The sequence below is a fragment of the Delphinus delphis genome, chromosome X (genome assembly GCF_949987515.2).
Source record: "Delphinus delphis chromosome X, mDelDel1.2, whole genome shotgun sequence".
Lineage (NCBI taxonomy): Eukaryota > Metazoa > Chordata > Mammalia > Artiodactyla > Delphinidae > Delphinus > Delphinus delphis.
In genome coordinates, this window is record NC_082704.1 from 1,019,200 (window position 1) to 1,035,470 (window position 16,271).

At 46.7% G+C, this 16,271-nt stretch overlaps 2 protein-coding genes across 3 annotated transcripts in view; one reads left to right on the forward strand and one right to left on the reverse strand.

The window, feature by feature from the left end:
* The window catches only part of F8 (coagulation factor VIII), a 120,522-nt gene that overhangs the window by 89,960 nt on the left and 14,291 nt on the right, over positions 1 to 16,271 (forward strand). For both annotated transcript variants that reach the window (XM_060002873.1, XM_060002874.1), the window contains 2 exons: positions 473 to 558; positions 3,808 to 3,963. In XM_060002873.1, the coding sequence (XP_059858856.1) occupies positions 473 to 558; positions 3,808 to 3,963 (242 nt within the window). The remainder of the gene's footprint in view (positions 1 to 472; positions 559 to 3,807; positions 3,964 to 16,271) is intronic.
* F8A1 (coagulation factor VIII associated 1) lies at positions 6,782 to 12,093 on the reverse strand. The gene has a single exon (XM_060003089.1). It carries the CDS (start codon positions 12,091 to 12,093, stop codon positions 10,957 to 10,959), a length of 1,137 nt encoding a protein of 378 aa, XP_059859072.1. The 3' UTR covers positions 6,782 to 10,956.

Sequence of the window (16,271 nt, forward strand, 5' to 3'; positions counted from 1 at the left end):
GAAAGAAAAAGAGGCTTGAAAGTTATATACTAAAATAGTATTATTTTTCTCTGGGCAGAAGTATGTTGTTTTTTACTTCTTTTATTTTTATTTTTACTTACGTTTTATTTTTATATTTTATTTTCTAATTTTTCTCCAGTGAACATACGTTAGGTAATAAAGAAATAATAATATTATTTGATAGTGATGGTAACACATTCCAGTATTAGCTAACTAGAGGTACTAACAATCAACAAAATTATTAAATTTTAGAAAATACAATGGACAACAAGGACAGGCCTGGTAGTAGTCACTGATGAGAGTTCTCAACCTACAGCCCGCAGGCCACATTGGTGGTCATTGATACTAATATGCTTTATGCCTTTAACGTCTCCACAGCTAGCATTAACCTTTCTCAAGAGAGTAATTTTATTCCTAAATGACTAGGACCAACCCAGCTGAATCTAATCTCTCTCCCCTTTCTTGGGCAAAGGACAGTGGGCCCCAAAGCTGGCCAGACTTCATTATTCTGGATCAATCAATGCCTGGAGCACCAAGGACCCCTTTTCCTGGATCAAGGTTAGAAAATGCATCGCATTCCATCACATCACACATTCCTCTTGCAAGCTCAAAGCGTTTTATAGTTTTATATCTCCTTTATACCAAAGTCATTTTCATCAAACTCCATGTAATAGACGAGGAAAGAGCTGAAGAATAGAGTGGTTTATGATTTGTACCAAAAGAGTCAGGAATGAAAGACTCAGGAATAGAATTGAGTACACTGTGTTTTTAATCTTTCTGTTGGGATTAGAATCTCTGAATATTTTCTATAACATTGAACTTACCACCTCCCAAGACTGTATTCTACCTTTAGATGCCTTCAACTGCCTAGATGTCCTTGAGTCCTCCAGTCCCTTCATTTTAATACAAAAACAAATGGCTCAATCCCCCATCCCACAAGCCAAGAAAATGTGGCTTCTTCATTTTCTAAAACTGAATCTTTCTTCTTCACATTTCTACACCACCCAGTAGTAAGAAACACCTACTGAAGTTAGTCCAATCTGATAAACCAACTTGGAGCCATAACTGGAAGTGTCCTAGATTAACTCAATTTCTTTTTAAATGACCCAGCCTTTCGTATTTTCTCACTTCCCCATTTCCTCTGGAGCAGTGCTGTCCAATAGAAATGTAATGTGACCCACAAATGCAAACCACACATGTAATTTTACATTTTCTAGTAGCTGCATTAAAAAAAGGAACATCATTAAAATGAAAATCATTTTAATAATACATTTTCTTGGGAATTCCCTGGTGGTCCAGTGGTTAGGACTCTGTGCTTTCAGTGCTGAGGGCCTGGGTTCAATCCCTGGTTGGGGAACTAAGATCCTGCAAGCTACACAGCACAGCCAAAAAAATAACAATAATAATAATACATTTTCTTTAACCCGAAATATCCAAAAATATTTTCACATCAACATGTGATCAGTCAGGACTAATTACACACGTTTTACCACCTACTTCCCCCACCTGCATCCTCTTCTAGTCCGTCAGCTTTCATCTTTTTCTCAGTCAGCTGAGGAAATTCCCCTACATACTTTACTCCTTTGCAAGATTGCATCTGCTCTCCTATTTTCCCTGAGGTTAAAATGATAAATAGGGAACTTCCCTGGTGGCGCAGTGGTTAAGCATCCGCCTGCCAATGAAGGGGACACAGGTTTGAGCCTTGGTCCGGGAATATCCCACATGCCGCAGAGCAGCTAAGCCAGTGTGCCACAACTACTGAGCCTGCGTTCTAGAGCCTGCGAGCCACACCTAATGAGCCCATGTGCCACAACTACTGAAGCCCACGTGCCTAGAGCCCATGCTCTGCAGCAAGAACCCACCGCAATGAGAAGCCTGCGCACCGCAACGAAGAGTAGCCCCTGCTCGCCGCAACTAGAGAAAGCCCGCACGCAGCAACGAAGACCCAACGCAGCCAAAGATAAATTAATTAATTAATTTAAAAAATTAAAATAAAATAATAAATAGGGATCAGGGAAAGATGAGCTAGCTTACCAGCAAGCAGACACAAAGAGTACATCTGTTAATGCCACATCAGCTCATTTTTTTTTTGTTTTGTAGGCACTGCCAATTATGACTCAATTTGACCTGACTGTTCGCTAATTCCTAAGTATTTTTTTTGTTTGTGAAGCTGCCAAACCAGATGTTCTCACCTTGTATTTCTGTGGTTATCACTTTCAACTTTATATGTATCACCGCATAGTGGACATTTTAATCTATTTGGCTGCCCTGCATCTGTTCTATGTATTTCCTTTTTGTAATAGCATCCTCATTTCTATTTGGGGAAATCTATCTGCCTCACTGGATACAGTCTGATGAGACTAGTAAACAGAGCACCTTTTCCAAGCATAGCCAAAGAACCCTGAGTGATACAGCCTATTAAATTTCTGCTTCTTAGATTTGGCCAGTGTTCCAGCTTGCCAAGCTCTGTCTCCCAAAGTATTCTCTAGTCTTCCAGTTTCACACAGTTTACTGACTTGATCAGTAAACTTTTTTATACTTTATGAAAATCATGATCAAAATATTAAAGTATACAGGGCTTCCTTACTATGTACTGAAAACAAATCAAGCGACTAAATCCCTACCACAACAATCTTCATTTCAGATAAGGAAGGTGAAGCACAGAAAAGTTAAATAACTTGTCCCATGTCACACAGCCAATAAGTGGCATAAGCAACTGAAAGTACCGGGTACAAAATCATGACTTATGTTGAACTGTACTGTTTCTTTGTGTAGCTGTAAACAAATAAAACATATATATAATATATAGTCTGTTTCCCCAACTCAAATTTAAGTTCCATGAGGGCAGGACTCTTTTTTTAATTGTTCACGACTCTATTCCCAGTACCTAGAACAGTGCTTGGCACATAACAAATGCTAAAAATATATTCTTTGAATGAATGAGTGTATGTATAGATGGAGCTTACAGTCAACTGAAAAAGATAGTCATTAAGCACAAGAGTCATGACCAGTCCAATCTGGGAGAAGTTAAGTTTGACTGGCTTGTTAGGGCAGTAACAGATGTCAAAATTCCTGTAATAGCTACTGCCTTGTAATGCTTGTGTGACCCATGCCTGCCTCTTTAAGACCCACTGTTATTCACTCATTCATTCCAAAACATGTGCTAAGCATCAGTATTACGTCAGATGCTACGTTAGGTGCTGGGGCTAGAGAGAATATAAAAGCTAACAGGTAGTAACTGTTCCGTTACTGCTCGGCAGTGAGCTCAGCACATGTAATGTATTAACTCTTTAATCCTCTGGTAACCTTTTGCCATAAATGCCATCATTCCCTCCACTTTACAGATAAAGAAATTGAGACATAGAGAGGTTAGGTGACTCAGACAGGTTTACTGCATTAAGGATCTCAGTCTAACAAGGAAGGCAAAAAGCATGAAAACTTTACAATGTGGTGCAATAATTTACTATAATGAAATTATATATAAAGTGAAATGGAAACAGAGAAGAAGCCGCACTAAATTTGTGCAGCACAAAGGATGTGTGCAGAGGAAATTGGAGCTCAATGATGTGGAAGTGATTTCCTTTGTCAGGAAGTAGTCTGGGAACTCAGTGAGCACATTTCCTACACGTTCCCATCATTTATTCCACAGCTTCACATGCATCCACATTTCAGCATTGGTCTCTGCTTCACCTGCACCTCCAAGGTAATACTGGGTGTATCTGTATCCATGTAGATTCTTCTTAAGCTGATAAATGATTTCAGAAGGTGGTACATACATTTAAAATAAAGGGTTGTTTTCATCTGTAGGTGGATCTGTTGACACCAATGATTATTCACAGCATCATGACCCAGGGCGCCCGTCAGAAGTTTTCCAGCCTCTACATCTCTCAATTTATCATCATGTATAGCCTTGATGGAAAGCAGTGGCGGAGTTATCGAGGGAATTCCACTGGGACCTTAATGGTATGTAATTAGTCCTTTTAAGAGAATGCATGAATCTTTTAAAGAGCTTTTGACAGATTTCAGGTATGGAACAAACACTCATAGCTTCCACAAATTTAACCCCCCAAAAAAGAATTTTCCACTCATGGGCAATAGGAGTGACTACGGACATATGGACAAAAGAGTGGCAGCATCAAGGATCTCATAGGCAATAGAAATGAACAGGTGCTCTGCTGAGAGAAACGTGTGATCCCTGACTGGGTAGATTGATAAGACTGTCAGTTTGCTTATGGACATTCTAGGTTTGAAGTGACGAAAGGGCAAGCGGGCTCAAAACCGTAGCTTCATCATCTACTTTTCCCTCATTCTTGCACCCCCTGATGAACAGCCACACATCCAGCCAACTCTTCCTTGGTAACACCTCTCCCATCTCTTCTGTTTCATTTATACAGTTGTTACTACAGCCCGAGGCCCCATCACCTCACACTTGACGTATTATGTTACATTCCTAACTAGTCTTCTTCTGTTTCTAGTCTCTTCTCTAATAAAAGCTGCACATCGTTTTGGGGATCATACTATCAGTCCCCTGCCTAAACCTTTCAATGTCTCCCTCTTGTCTTCAGAATAAGGTTCAAATCCTAAAATGGCCCCATGCAAGATGACTTCTGTTTGCCCCTTCAGATCCGTTTTCCTGCTTCGCTACCACGCCTCTTCTTCTGTGAGCCTGGCATGTGTGGAATATCAGGGTATTTCTTCCCTTGGCTGTTAACTCTCCACTGAAGGCCACTGCTCCCCTCAAAGTGGTTTTCTCTACATGTCCCAGTTACTATCGCCGAGTTGCCGATGACCCCAAAACTTAGCGTCATGAGAAAAGCCCATTTCGTTTTGTTCTTGGATTCTGTGGGTCAGAACTTTGGACAGGGCACAGCAGGGATGGCCTGTCTCTCTGCTCCATGGTATCTGGGGCCTCAGCTGGGAAGATGTGACAGCTAGGGGCTGGAATCATTTGGAAGCATCTCTACTTGTATGTCTGGTGGTTGGTGTTGAGCGACCTCTGGGGCTGTTGACTGAAGTAGCTTCTCCCAGCATGACTGGCCCAACTAGCAAGGTGGAGATGACGTCACCTTTTCTAATTTAGTCTTTTAAGTCATGTAGTATCATTTGCAATACATTCTGTTGGTTATAAGCAGGTCACACATCCACCCACGTTCAAGGGGCAGGGACCTAGAAGGGACCCACTTCTCAGTGGGAGGAATGCACAGAAGTTCTGCTCATTTTGTCTACCTAATCTTCTCCTCAGCCTTCCAGGCCTAGGGGTGGCAGCACCCTGCCCCCGCCTTCTTAGCTAGTACCTTTATTAACCTTTCCTCAAATTATACGAATTTTAGTGTTCCGTGTTTCTTGCTGGAACCCTGCCTCGTACAGTAATTGCTGCCAAAAGTAGCCCCAGGAAACAGACCTTCAGAATGGAATTCTAGGGTTATGTTGCTAATATATTCAAGGAGCACAGGTGTAATTCCCTGCTTGGGGAGAAGACTGGATGCGCAGTGACCTATGACATGCGGGGGCATCGCAATTTCTCAGATTATCACCAGTGAGTGATACAATGGGATGAGCTACAGATGGTGAGGAAGACATTGGGAGATTAAATTGACAGTGGCATTTAGTTGCTGTGGCAACAAGTTTAGCATACCTGATTGTAGAGTGACCTGTCTTCTTTTTATGGCCCTTCCTTTTACGGCATACATAGGGAAAAAAGAAATTAAATGTTGTGAATATATGCAAAGAACACCCATGAACATATGTAGAGAATCAGGATGCATCCATGGAGCTCTGGAGGAGCCTTCCATGTCCTGTGGTTACAGGCAGATACTTGGACCTAATACCAAATCTAGTAGCTGAGCATGTGAACTGCAGAGTCACAGTGACAATTAAATGGTCAGTCCCACCAGGCCTGTTATGCTAAGGTAAGGGCACTGGTGGAAAGGAATGGAACTCTGAGACCAGGGATGGGTACATTTTTTTTAAATTGGCTGTGCTGCACAGCATGCAGGATGTTAGCTCCCCGACCAGGGATCCAACCCGTGCCTCCTGTAGTGGAAGCCTGGAGTCTTAACCACTAAACCGCCAGGGAAGTCCCGGGATGGGTACATGTAGGCAGACATGCATGAGGCTGAGAACTGCAAACCGCCAAATTGCCCTGAACCTCCTTTGCCTGAAGAGGTAACCCTTCCCCAGTCTCTGAAGCAGTCATCCATGCTCTGCATACAAGTCTCTCAGTGACTACACCTTGAATAGTTGCTTCCCAAGCCAGTGGCTAGTCTCCTTAGGGTCCCTGTTTGGCCACTACAAAAGCCAGACGAGTCATGGAAAAATGACAGATCATCACAAATTTAATCAGGTGGTGATGACAAAAACCCTGCAATTCCAGGTGTAGTATCTCCTCTGGAGCACATTAACACAGCCTCAGGCACCTAATGTGAAACTACAGACCTGGAAAATGCTTTCTTCTTCATTTCCATTGACAACCAAAATCAGAATAGATTTGCATTTATGAAGTAGGAACAACAGTATTAACTTTACTGTCCATGCCTCAAGGCAATGCCACTTCCCTTGTTCCTTATCATAATATAGACCCTAGGGACCCCAGACATCTCGACATCCCACAGAACACCAGACTGGTCTATTACGTGGATGACATTATGCTGACAGGACCTGGCAAACAGGAAATAGTAATCACTCTAAATGCCTTTGTGACTAATACACGCACACACAGACACATACACAAACACATAAACATTATATATTGTGTTGTCAACTAAAAGAAAAATACACAACGTGAGAGTTGTGAATCAAGCTTTATTCAGGGTTTTACTGATGACTATAGCCTGGGAGGCAGCCTCTCAGATAGCTCTGAGGAACTGCTCCAAAGGGGTTGAGGGGAGGCTAGTTTACATATGATTTTTTTGTTAAGGAATACATGCAGTCAAGCATGAATCTTGGTAAAATATTACTACTATTCACAAAGAACAGATACCTCGAGTTCACGATTATAGTGTTTTTCTATGTACGGGAAGATGCAAGAAGCAGGGTTCATTAAAATTCTTCCTGAAATGCATATTAACTACCTAACGGCCTGTTCGTCCAAAGCACAGAGCATCCTGTTATCATCTTTAATTTCCTGTCTAAAGCACAGAGTGCCTCATCCTGTTATCCCTTTCATCTCTTCCTCTGAACACCAAGTGCACTGTCCATCAGCGGCTGCAGCAGATATTAGTCTTTGTAGACTTGGATGGTGACCAAAATGCTCTTTGCTCTTCTTTTGTTTTCAGTGTGATATATATGTATAGATATAGATATATTAGCATATGTTTATTAAATATTAGCAGATCTTGCTTCTGACTTTAATGGGAATGGATCCCATATTTTGCTGTTTAACATGCTGTTAGTTTCAAGTATTTTTAGTTTCTTGCTACTCCTACCTTATTTGGAATGGCTGTAGAATTTCATCAAATGCTTTCTCAGCATCTTGGATAGGATCACATTTCTTCTCTTTGCTATTGTCAGATTATACTCACACTCAATGGTGGGCTGGCAAATGTTTAACAACCAGCTCTGGGGCAAAGTGGGGGGCAGTCAGCACAAAGGCCTTTATTTGTAGTGTTTGCTGATTTCCATGATGTAAATATTCCCATCACACCTGATTTCAAGCTGCTGACACAGTGTCATTGAATGCAGAGTTGGGAGCAGACGCCCACAATTGGCTCTCACAAGCCAGTCCTAGCTGGGGCTCCAGCACAACGTGGTGCTGCATTCCTGGGAAAACTGCCCATAAGTCATAGTGTATCAGTCATTTAAAGTTTAGCTGGATCCAATTTGCTAACATTTTGTTTAGAATTTTTCTATCTGTACCAATCAATAAAGTTGTTTTACCTCTTTGGGGGGCTGTATTTATCAGGCTTTGGCATTAGAGTTATACTAACCTTGAAAACAGTGTAAAAGCTTCCATCTTTTTCCATTAAACTATTGCTCTAGAATAGTTTAATTAATGTAGTAATCATCTGTTTAACGAAAATTGGATGGAAAAGCCACTGTGCCTCGTTTAGTGGTAGATACTTGAACTATCTTTTCCGTTCCTTATCTGATTACTGGCATTCTCATTTTCTGTTACCTATAGTTAATTGCTGTAAATGTGTACATTAAAGTTCTATCTCCCTTCCCATGCCATATATCTTTACCTACATGCACACATGTATCTCTCTTTTTCCCCCTTTATCAGAGTTGGTGTTTATCTATTCTACTGGGTTTTAAAAGAATCAACTCTTGGTCTTAAAATCAAACATAGATTTGAAGGTGTTGTTTTCTAATTAATTAATTTCTGTTTAAAAATTTAAAAATTCACTTTCATTTATCTTCTTGTTTCTTAGAATCTGGAGTTAAATGACTAGTTCATTTATTTTCAACCTTTCTTGTTCAATGACAAAGATAAAATAGTTATTAACTACACTCATGAGGGTCATTCCTTGAGCAGTTATTGAGTAACTGCTATGTTCTAGGTTCTAGTGAAGGGCTGCACGAGCTAGAGCCCATGGACTTGGAGTACAACCTGCTTTTGCATATGGACTGTGAGTTAAGAATGGTTTTTACGTGTTTAAAGTTTCAAAAACAAACAAACAAGGAAGATTATGTGGTGTGAAAAGACTGAAATATTTCTCTCTCCTCCTTTACAGAAAGTGTTTGTGGACTGTTGGTCTAGTCTAATGGCAGTAGAGATGCCTAGACAGTTCACATTAACCAGAACCCTTCTATCCCAGAGCTTTTTGCCCAATTTACAAATTTCAGTCTTAGTCGTCTTCCTCCAGTATAGTGGTTCTCAAATGACTTAGTATCTTTGTACCATTTACCTACAGAATATTTTTTCATAAGCAACATTTCTCATCATAGAAGTCCCTTGTAAAGGGGAGCCCAAGCACCCTTTCAGGATCACTGCTTCACTGCCACTATTTTCAATATTTCATAATATTTTGAATGTTAATTTTGAATTGTCAATGAACATTTCAACGATGCAGATCTTTCCCTCTGGTTTTCAAGTTAAAAAGAACACTAATCATGTCCTGTCAACATAAGTTGACATATAGCAAGAGATTTCTGTCAAAATCACTGAAATCTGGCCTTGGCCCAGCTCTCCGTGCTATGAAGTTTCTGAGGGAGATACATAAATGAACCAACGGCAAACGGAAAAAAATCTTTAGCGTTTTCTATAGTTATGCTTGTATACCCAATACCAGGCTCTCTGGTAATCCCTCCCCCCGCCTCCTCAAAGCAAGGAGTTTAGACCAGAGGTCTAAGGAGGCTTCTCCTTGCGCCCAAACCCAAATGCTGTCACCAGTCACGGCCCATAATTCCTAAGCATTCCTGTCATAAGGACAATAGGAAGGAGGCCAGAGCTGCAGCCCAGGCTGACAAGAGTGTACCAGCAAAAGCAAGAGCACAGGGGAGCACGCACCCTTACCACTGTGGCAACAAGCTGGACTAGGCTTTCAGGGCTCGGAAAGTCCCTTCGGGCAGCCAAGTGAGAGCACAGGAAGGGTGGCTGAATCTGTCTCACATGGGCCTCCCCTACATTTCCTCAGCCACTGCTTCCACACTGCTGAAATAGAAGGAGAAAGGAATACCCTAAAAGCCCCATCCACTTTGGGACACTTAACTCATAGTGACGACACTCCACATATTCCCCTCCCCCCCCAAATACGCAAAACCAAGATCTGTTCCCAAACTGTGTCCTTAAATCTCACCTCAAAAGATTAGTGCCGTCTACAACTTCAGCCCAAAGGATGCGTTTTCCCAAGCCGAATGAACGAGATTACATTCTGAAGAGTTCCTACCATCACTCTCAACACTAAAGGAAATAAAATTGAATTTGAGAAAACAGCTAAGTCGGTTTGCATGCAACGGTTGGACCAAAAAGCCTCGGAAATTTAGTGTTTAAAAATGGAACGCCATCCTGCTTTTGGGGAACAAGGGCACAGTCTGGCACACACACGATCACACGATACCCAAGCAGCATGCCGATTTTACATATTGGAGTTAACTAAGATTTGTAGAAGGATCCGCACTACAAATAAAAGCTGCCACGTGGATTACCCGTACCTCTCGAAATGGAGCCAGAACTGAAAACTCCAGTGCACGTGTGACACCTCTGCTCTGGAGCCCACCGCGCCCTCACCCTCCCCGCACTCCCACCCCGCTCTGCACCGAACACATTCGCACCGCAGCTGAGAAAGGAGCACATCGCAAATGATCTCTGTAGATTCACAGGCACACTGTCCATTTCGAATCAACGAATCCATCTTGGAGCTAAAAGGGAGCTATCTGCTTCTGCTTGCCGCCTCCTGCCAGGTAGATAAGCTATTCCCACTTTACAGATAAGGTAAATACGAACCACAAGCTAGGAGGGTCAGAATGGCTTTATCATGGACTGAGGGCTGTAGCGACAACAGCGTAGTACTGAATCCAATGATTCCCACGAACACGTACGGGGCGCATGAAACACAGGGGGAACTGGGCGATCATGCAGGCGGACATCGAAATACGCTAATCAGAGTCATCGTGAAAAAATCATGCAGCTTAAGTAGCGAGCCAGAGCTGTGCAAATTAACCCTCAGTCGGAAAGAAGGACGCAGGGGGAGGGGACCCTTGCGGGGGAAGAGGGGTGGGTGGGGACAGTTGGGTGAAAACAGAAGAGGAAAGGGGGCGGAAGGGACTCTCATGGTTCTGTTGCAGTTTCTGGGGAAGAGAATGGGAGACTCTACTCCGATTCTACCATATGGTTTTTTTTCTGCCGCTACTGTGGAAACAACGTAACTTGTAGTCAACCACATTCCTCTGCTGGCAACATGGGTAAGATACACTGCAAAGGCAGAAGCGCCGGGTCAACGCCTCTTGTGTCCCCGTAAACGCGCAGGCGGGTGCGTGAGGCTCGGGGACAGGCACAGAGTCGCTGGGAGGGACTCGTCAGATCCCCTGGCCCGACGGGGAGATGGTTTCCTGCAGAACGAGGTGCAGGAGGTGGTTCTGCTCGGCGCTCAACAGGGGCCACATCTCCACCTGCAGCGACTTGACGGCTTCCGTGTCCTTCTCGTGGGTGGCCATGACCAAGGACTGCAGCAGCAGGAAGAGCTCCTCGGGAAGCGGGCCGCTGCTGTCCTGCCCGTGGCCGTCGAAGGCCTCCCAGGAGTACTTCTCCAGGGTGTGCGCGTGCTCCGGCAGGAGCTTGGCGGGCGGCGGCTGCAGGAGCAGCAGCAGCAGCACGCGGGACACCTCGCAGCGGACCAGCACGTCGGCGAAGGCGCCCAGCGCGGCGGGGGAGGGCGCGGCCGCGGCCCCCGCGCCGGGCAGGAGCAGCGCGAGCGGTGGGGCGGAGGCCGCGCCGGCCCCGGGCTGCGGCGCCGGCGGCTTGGGCTGCGGCTGCGGCGGGGGCTGCGGCCCCGTCGGCGGCACCGGGTGGCTGCCGTACTCCCGCGCCAGGAGCTGCATGCGCGTGAAGAGCGCCAGGGCGCCGCTGTAGTCGCGCGCCAGCAGCTGGCAGGACGCGGCGTCGCCGAGCGCCTGCAGGGCGGCCAGGGGCAGCTGGGGCAGCTGCAGCTGCGCGGCGCGTTGGAAGTGGCCGGCGGCGGCGGCCGGCTGGCCCAGGTCGCGCAGGGCGGCCGCCAGCTCGAGGCAGAGCGCGGCGGCGGCAGCCGGCTGGCCTAGCTCCAGGTGCAGGCGCACGGCGGCGCCCAGGGCGGCGGCAGCGGCCTGCAGCGGCTCCCCGTAGGCGGCGGGGCAGGCCAAGCGCTGGCGCGCGTCGCGCTCCTGCCGCAGGAAGAGGCGCGCGGCCTCGGTCAGCGCCAGCGCCTCCCCGGGCCCGTGGAAGAGCGCCTGCTGGCAGCGGGCCACGGCCAGCTGGCACCAGGCCGCGTACGGCAGGCACTCCTGTGCGCGCAGCTCGCGACCCAGCTGGCCGAACTGCTCGCCGGCCTCCGCCACGTTAGGCTTCCGCAGGAACCGCTTCTTCAGCTTGTTGCACACCTGGCGGTAGCGCGCCAGGAAGTCCCCGGCCTCAGGCCCGGGGCCCGCACCACCACCCAGGCCGGCCGCAGAAGCCGCCATGATCGCCGCTTAGGCACTTCCGGGCGCGCTGACGCAAGTGGGCGCACGTGCTGGGCGACGGCGGCGGGCTGAGACGTGTCCTGCGACGGGCTCCGGCCCACCACGCGACCGCGCCGGCTCGGCCGCCCGGAGCTCTCGTCGCCCTGGTGATATGCAAAATAGCAAGCACGGAGGCCCGGCCGGGACAGGCTGCGGGTGGTGTATGCAAATCGGGGGCCCTGGGGCGGGGCGTGGCCCGCTGTCCGGGGTTCTGTGAGCGGACCAATGGTGCTGGGGCGGGGCCTGGCTGGGCGCCCCCTGTTGCTATGTGGGATCTTCCCAGAACAGGGCTCCAACCGGTAGGTGACAGCTTGTTTACGCAGGTTGCCAAGAAGGGCATCTCTTGGCATCGCTAGGGGAACACAACCAAAAACTCTTGACCCCACGTGACCCTAATTCCGACTTTGCCTATGTGTTGATTGTGTCCCGCCCACCCCAATCCCGATCATGCCTCAATCTTCCCGTCAAAGCCCCTGCCCCATGGGAGTCCATGCCAAGCGCTCTGTCCGCCCACCCCTACCTCCCGCACCCAGGGCGGTCGGTCGCCTTGGCACCTTCACCCTATCACGACACCGCCCTCGCGGTGTCGAGCGCCGCCGCAAGGAGCCCCGTCCCTCTGGGGACTTTGGCCTGGCTCCGACTTGCTCAGAGCCAGCGGGGGAGCCTTCTGTTGTCCGGCCTCACCCCAGGCCCCAGTCCGCCCCCAGCCCCGCCGCAGCCAGCCTCTCCCACCCAGGGCCACCCCATGCACTGTCACCGTGGGAGACCGCTCCTCTCTGTGACCCCCGACTCCACGCCCCCCACCCCCCAACTCCGGCCAGACCCCCGCCCCCATCCCTCCGACGAGGGGTGTCCCACCACCACCACCTCCCACTCCAAGTGAGTGAAGCATGCGCAGGGGGTCTCTTGAAACACTTTATTGACTCGCAGTGACTGTGCCCAAGGCGGCGGGCAGGCCGGGGCCGCCCGGGCTGTGCGGTCGGTCGGTGAGCGGACCTGGCGCCTGACGGCCGCGCCCCCAGGGGCCGGGAACCCAGGTGTCGTTGGGCAGCTAGGGCTGGGCCGGGGCCACCTGGGAGATGGTGCTATAGTCCTGAACAAGTCTCTGAGCAGCGCGTTGCTGCGGGCCGCCAAGTCCACCAGCTCCAGAGTGAGGCGCCTCCTGCTGCTGTTCTGGGCCTCATGGCGCGCCAGCTCCAGGACCCTGGCCGCCAGGTACTGGATGATGGCCACTAGGTAGACGGGTGCGGACGAGCTCAGGCGCTGGGCATAGTGGCCCTCCCGCAGGAGGCGCTCCATGTGGCTCACGGAGAAGGACAGCTCGGCTCGGGCGGTGTGGGAGCGGCGACCGGGTGACCCTCGACGGCCCCTCTTCCCCGGCATGCTGGCCGTTGGGCGCGCTTTCTGCGACGGCCTCGCTCTGCGGTGCGCTGGGATGAGGTGCGGCGGGATGAGGGGCGGTCGGTTGTGCCTGCTGGTCCCAACATCTCAAGACAACCGGTGTTCTCAGGCCCCTCCTCCGTATCCTAGCGACCATAGGCCGGGCCCTCATTGGTCGGGGAGCACCCTGTGAGGTCACTGCTTTCCCATAACCCCTCCCCCACCCCACCTCACCCCGCCCCCACCCCCTCCGCCGGGGTCCTGGGCCTGCAAAGAAATGGCGCTGGCAGGATCCTGCTCACTGTGTTCGCTGGACCCTCTCTTTGGTGGAACTCTCACTGTCCACCAGATGGGAACTTTGTACAGAGAAGGCAGCTAATGGCGGACCATCCAGGGGCACCAAGTATACACTGGCGGTGCTGGGCCACCATCACGACTATATATCTGCTTCCAAATGAATAATATTCCTGGCTGAATAATATTCAGCAGGCTGAATAATATTCCAATGCGTGGCTAGACCACACATGTTGTGTATCCGCTCAGCAGCTGATGTACATTTGGGTGACTTCCGCCTTGTGCCCGTCGGGCATAGTGCTCTGGTGAACATTCCTGTGCAGGGTTCTGTTTGAACACCTGTTTTCAACTCATTTGGGTTTACAACCCATGGGATAGATCTATGGGTTTATTTCTGGACTCCACTGATCTACGTGTCTATCCTTATGCTGGTACCACATAGTTTTGATAACTGTAGCTTTGGACTAAGTTTTGAAATAGGGAAGTGTGAGTCCTCCAACTTTTTTCTTCTTTTCCAAGATTATTTTGGCTATTCAAGGTCACTTGAAATTCCGTATGCATTTAGGATTGGCTTTTACATTTCTGTAAAACAGAGCATTGCGATTTCCATAGGGATTTCATTAAATCTCTAGACAACTTTGGGTGGGATTGCCATCTTAAAAGTATTAAGTCTTCCCGTCCACAAAATCTGCTGTCTTTCCCCTTTTCTTTTTAAGGTCATCATTAATTTCTTGCAGCAGTGCTTTGTAGTTTTCAGTGCACAAGCCTTGCACCTCCTTGGCTAAATTTATCTCTGTGTGTTTTATTCCTTTTGATGTTGTGTGAAATAGAACTGTTGTCAATTTCATTTTGGATTATTTTTTCATTGCTAGGATATGGAAACACAACAGATTTTTGTGTGTTGATCTTGTATACTGCAACTTGGTTGAATTCGTTTGTTAACTCTAATGTGTTTTGTGGATTCTTTAGGGTTTCCTGTACAGAAGAGCATGTCATCTGAGAATAGAAGTAGTTTAACTTCCTTTCCAACTTCGATGCTTTTCATTTCTTTTTCTTGCCTCATTGCTCTGACTAGGACTTCCGTTACAGTCTTGAGTAGAAGCACTGAAAGCAAGGATTCTTCTCTTGTTCCTGATGTTAGGGAAAATGCTTCCAGTCTTCCCCCATTGAGTATGACATTAGCTAGGGTATTTCATAAAAGCCTTTTATTTTGTTGAGGAATTTCCCTTCTATTCTTAGTTTGCTGGGTGTTTTTTGTTTGTTTGTTTTTTAATCATGAAAGTTGTTAGATTTTGTTGAATGCTTTTTCTGCATCAACTAAGATGATCATGAGGGTGCTTTCCCCCTTCATTTTATCAATGTGGTTTTGACTAATCAGTTTTCTTATGTTGAGCCATCCTTGCATTCCTGGGATAATTCCTATTTGGACATGGAATGTAATATTTATAATATGCTGCTGGATTCAGCTTGCTAGAATTCTTCTGAGGATTTTTGCATCGATATTCATAAAGGCTATTGGTCTGTAATTTTCTTTCTTCTGGTATATATGTCTGGCTTTGGTATCAAGGTAATGCTGGCCCTATAGTATGAGTTAGGATGTTTTTCCTCCTTTTCTATCTTTTGGAAGAGTTTGGGGAAGGATTGGCATTAATTCTTTAAACATTTACTAGAATTCACCAGTGAAGCCACCTAGCACATAGTTTCTGGCACATAATACATGGAATCTAGGATTTCTGTAGTCATTAACTATTTGTTGAATTAATACATTGTCTTCCTAAGAAGGTATCTAATCAAGACACAATAATTGAGTTAAAAATGAAGCAGATCTATTTATCAAAAATAATGCTGTGCCTACAGATTGTCATACTGAGTGAAGTAAGTCAGACAGAGAAAGACAAATACATGATATCACTTATATGTGAAATCGAAAAAAAGTGTACAAATGAACTTATGTGCAAAACAGAAGTAGAGTCACAGATGTGGAAAACAAACTTACGGTTACCATGGGGTAAGGGGGGGATAAATTGGGAGATTGGGATAGACATATACACACTACTATATAGAAAATAGATAACTAATAAGGACCTACTGTATAGCACATGGAACTCTACTCAGTACTCTGTAACGACCTGTGTGGGAAAAGAATCTAAAAAAGCGTGGATACATGTATGTGTATGACTGAGTCACTCTGCTGTACAGCAGAAACTAACACAACATTGTAAAGCAACTATACTCCAATAAAAATATTTTTTAAATGCTGTGATTTCTGGGGCAATGCTATACATTTATTAACATTTTTATCCCATAGGAAGAAAAAATTGTTACATGGAAGAACAATTTTTTAAATTCCCCATAATACTATAACTCTGATGTCTGATTATACAACAGCCGTACATTGATTCCTGTTTTAGTGTGTTCAAGCAGACAGAGAATCCCAGGTGTTTTATGAGAGAGGATTTTCAACT

Excerpts from the sequence above, each read along its gene's own strand:
- F8A1 (XM_060003089.1), bottom strand. The coding sequence starts at position 12,093 with ATGGCGGCTTCTGCGGCCGGCCTGGGTGGTGGTGCGGGCCCCGGGCCT.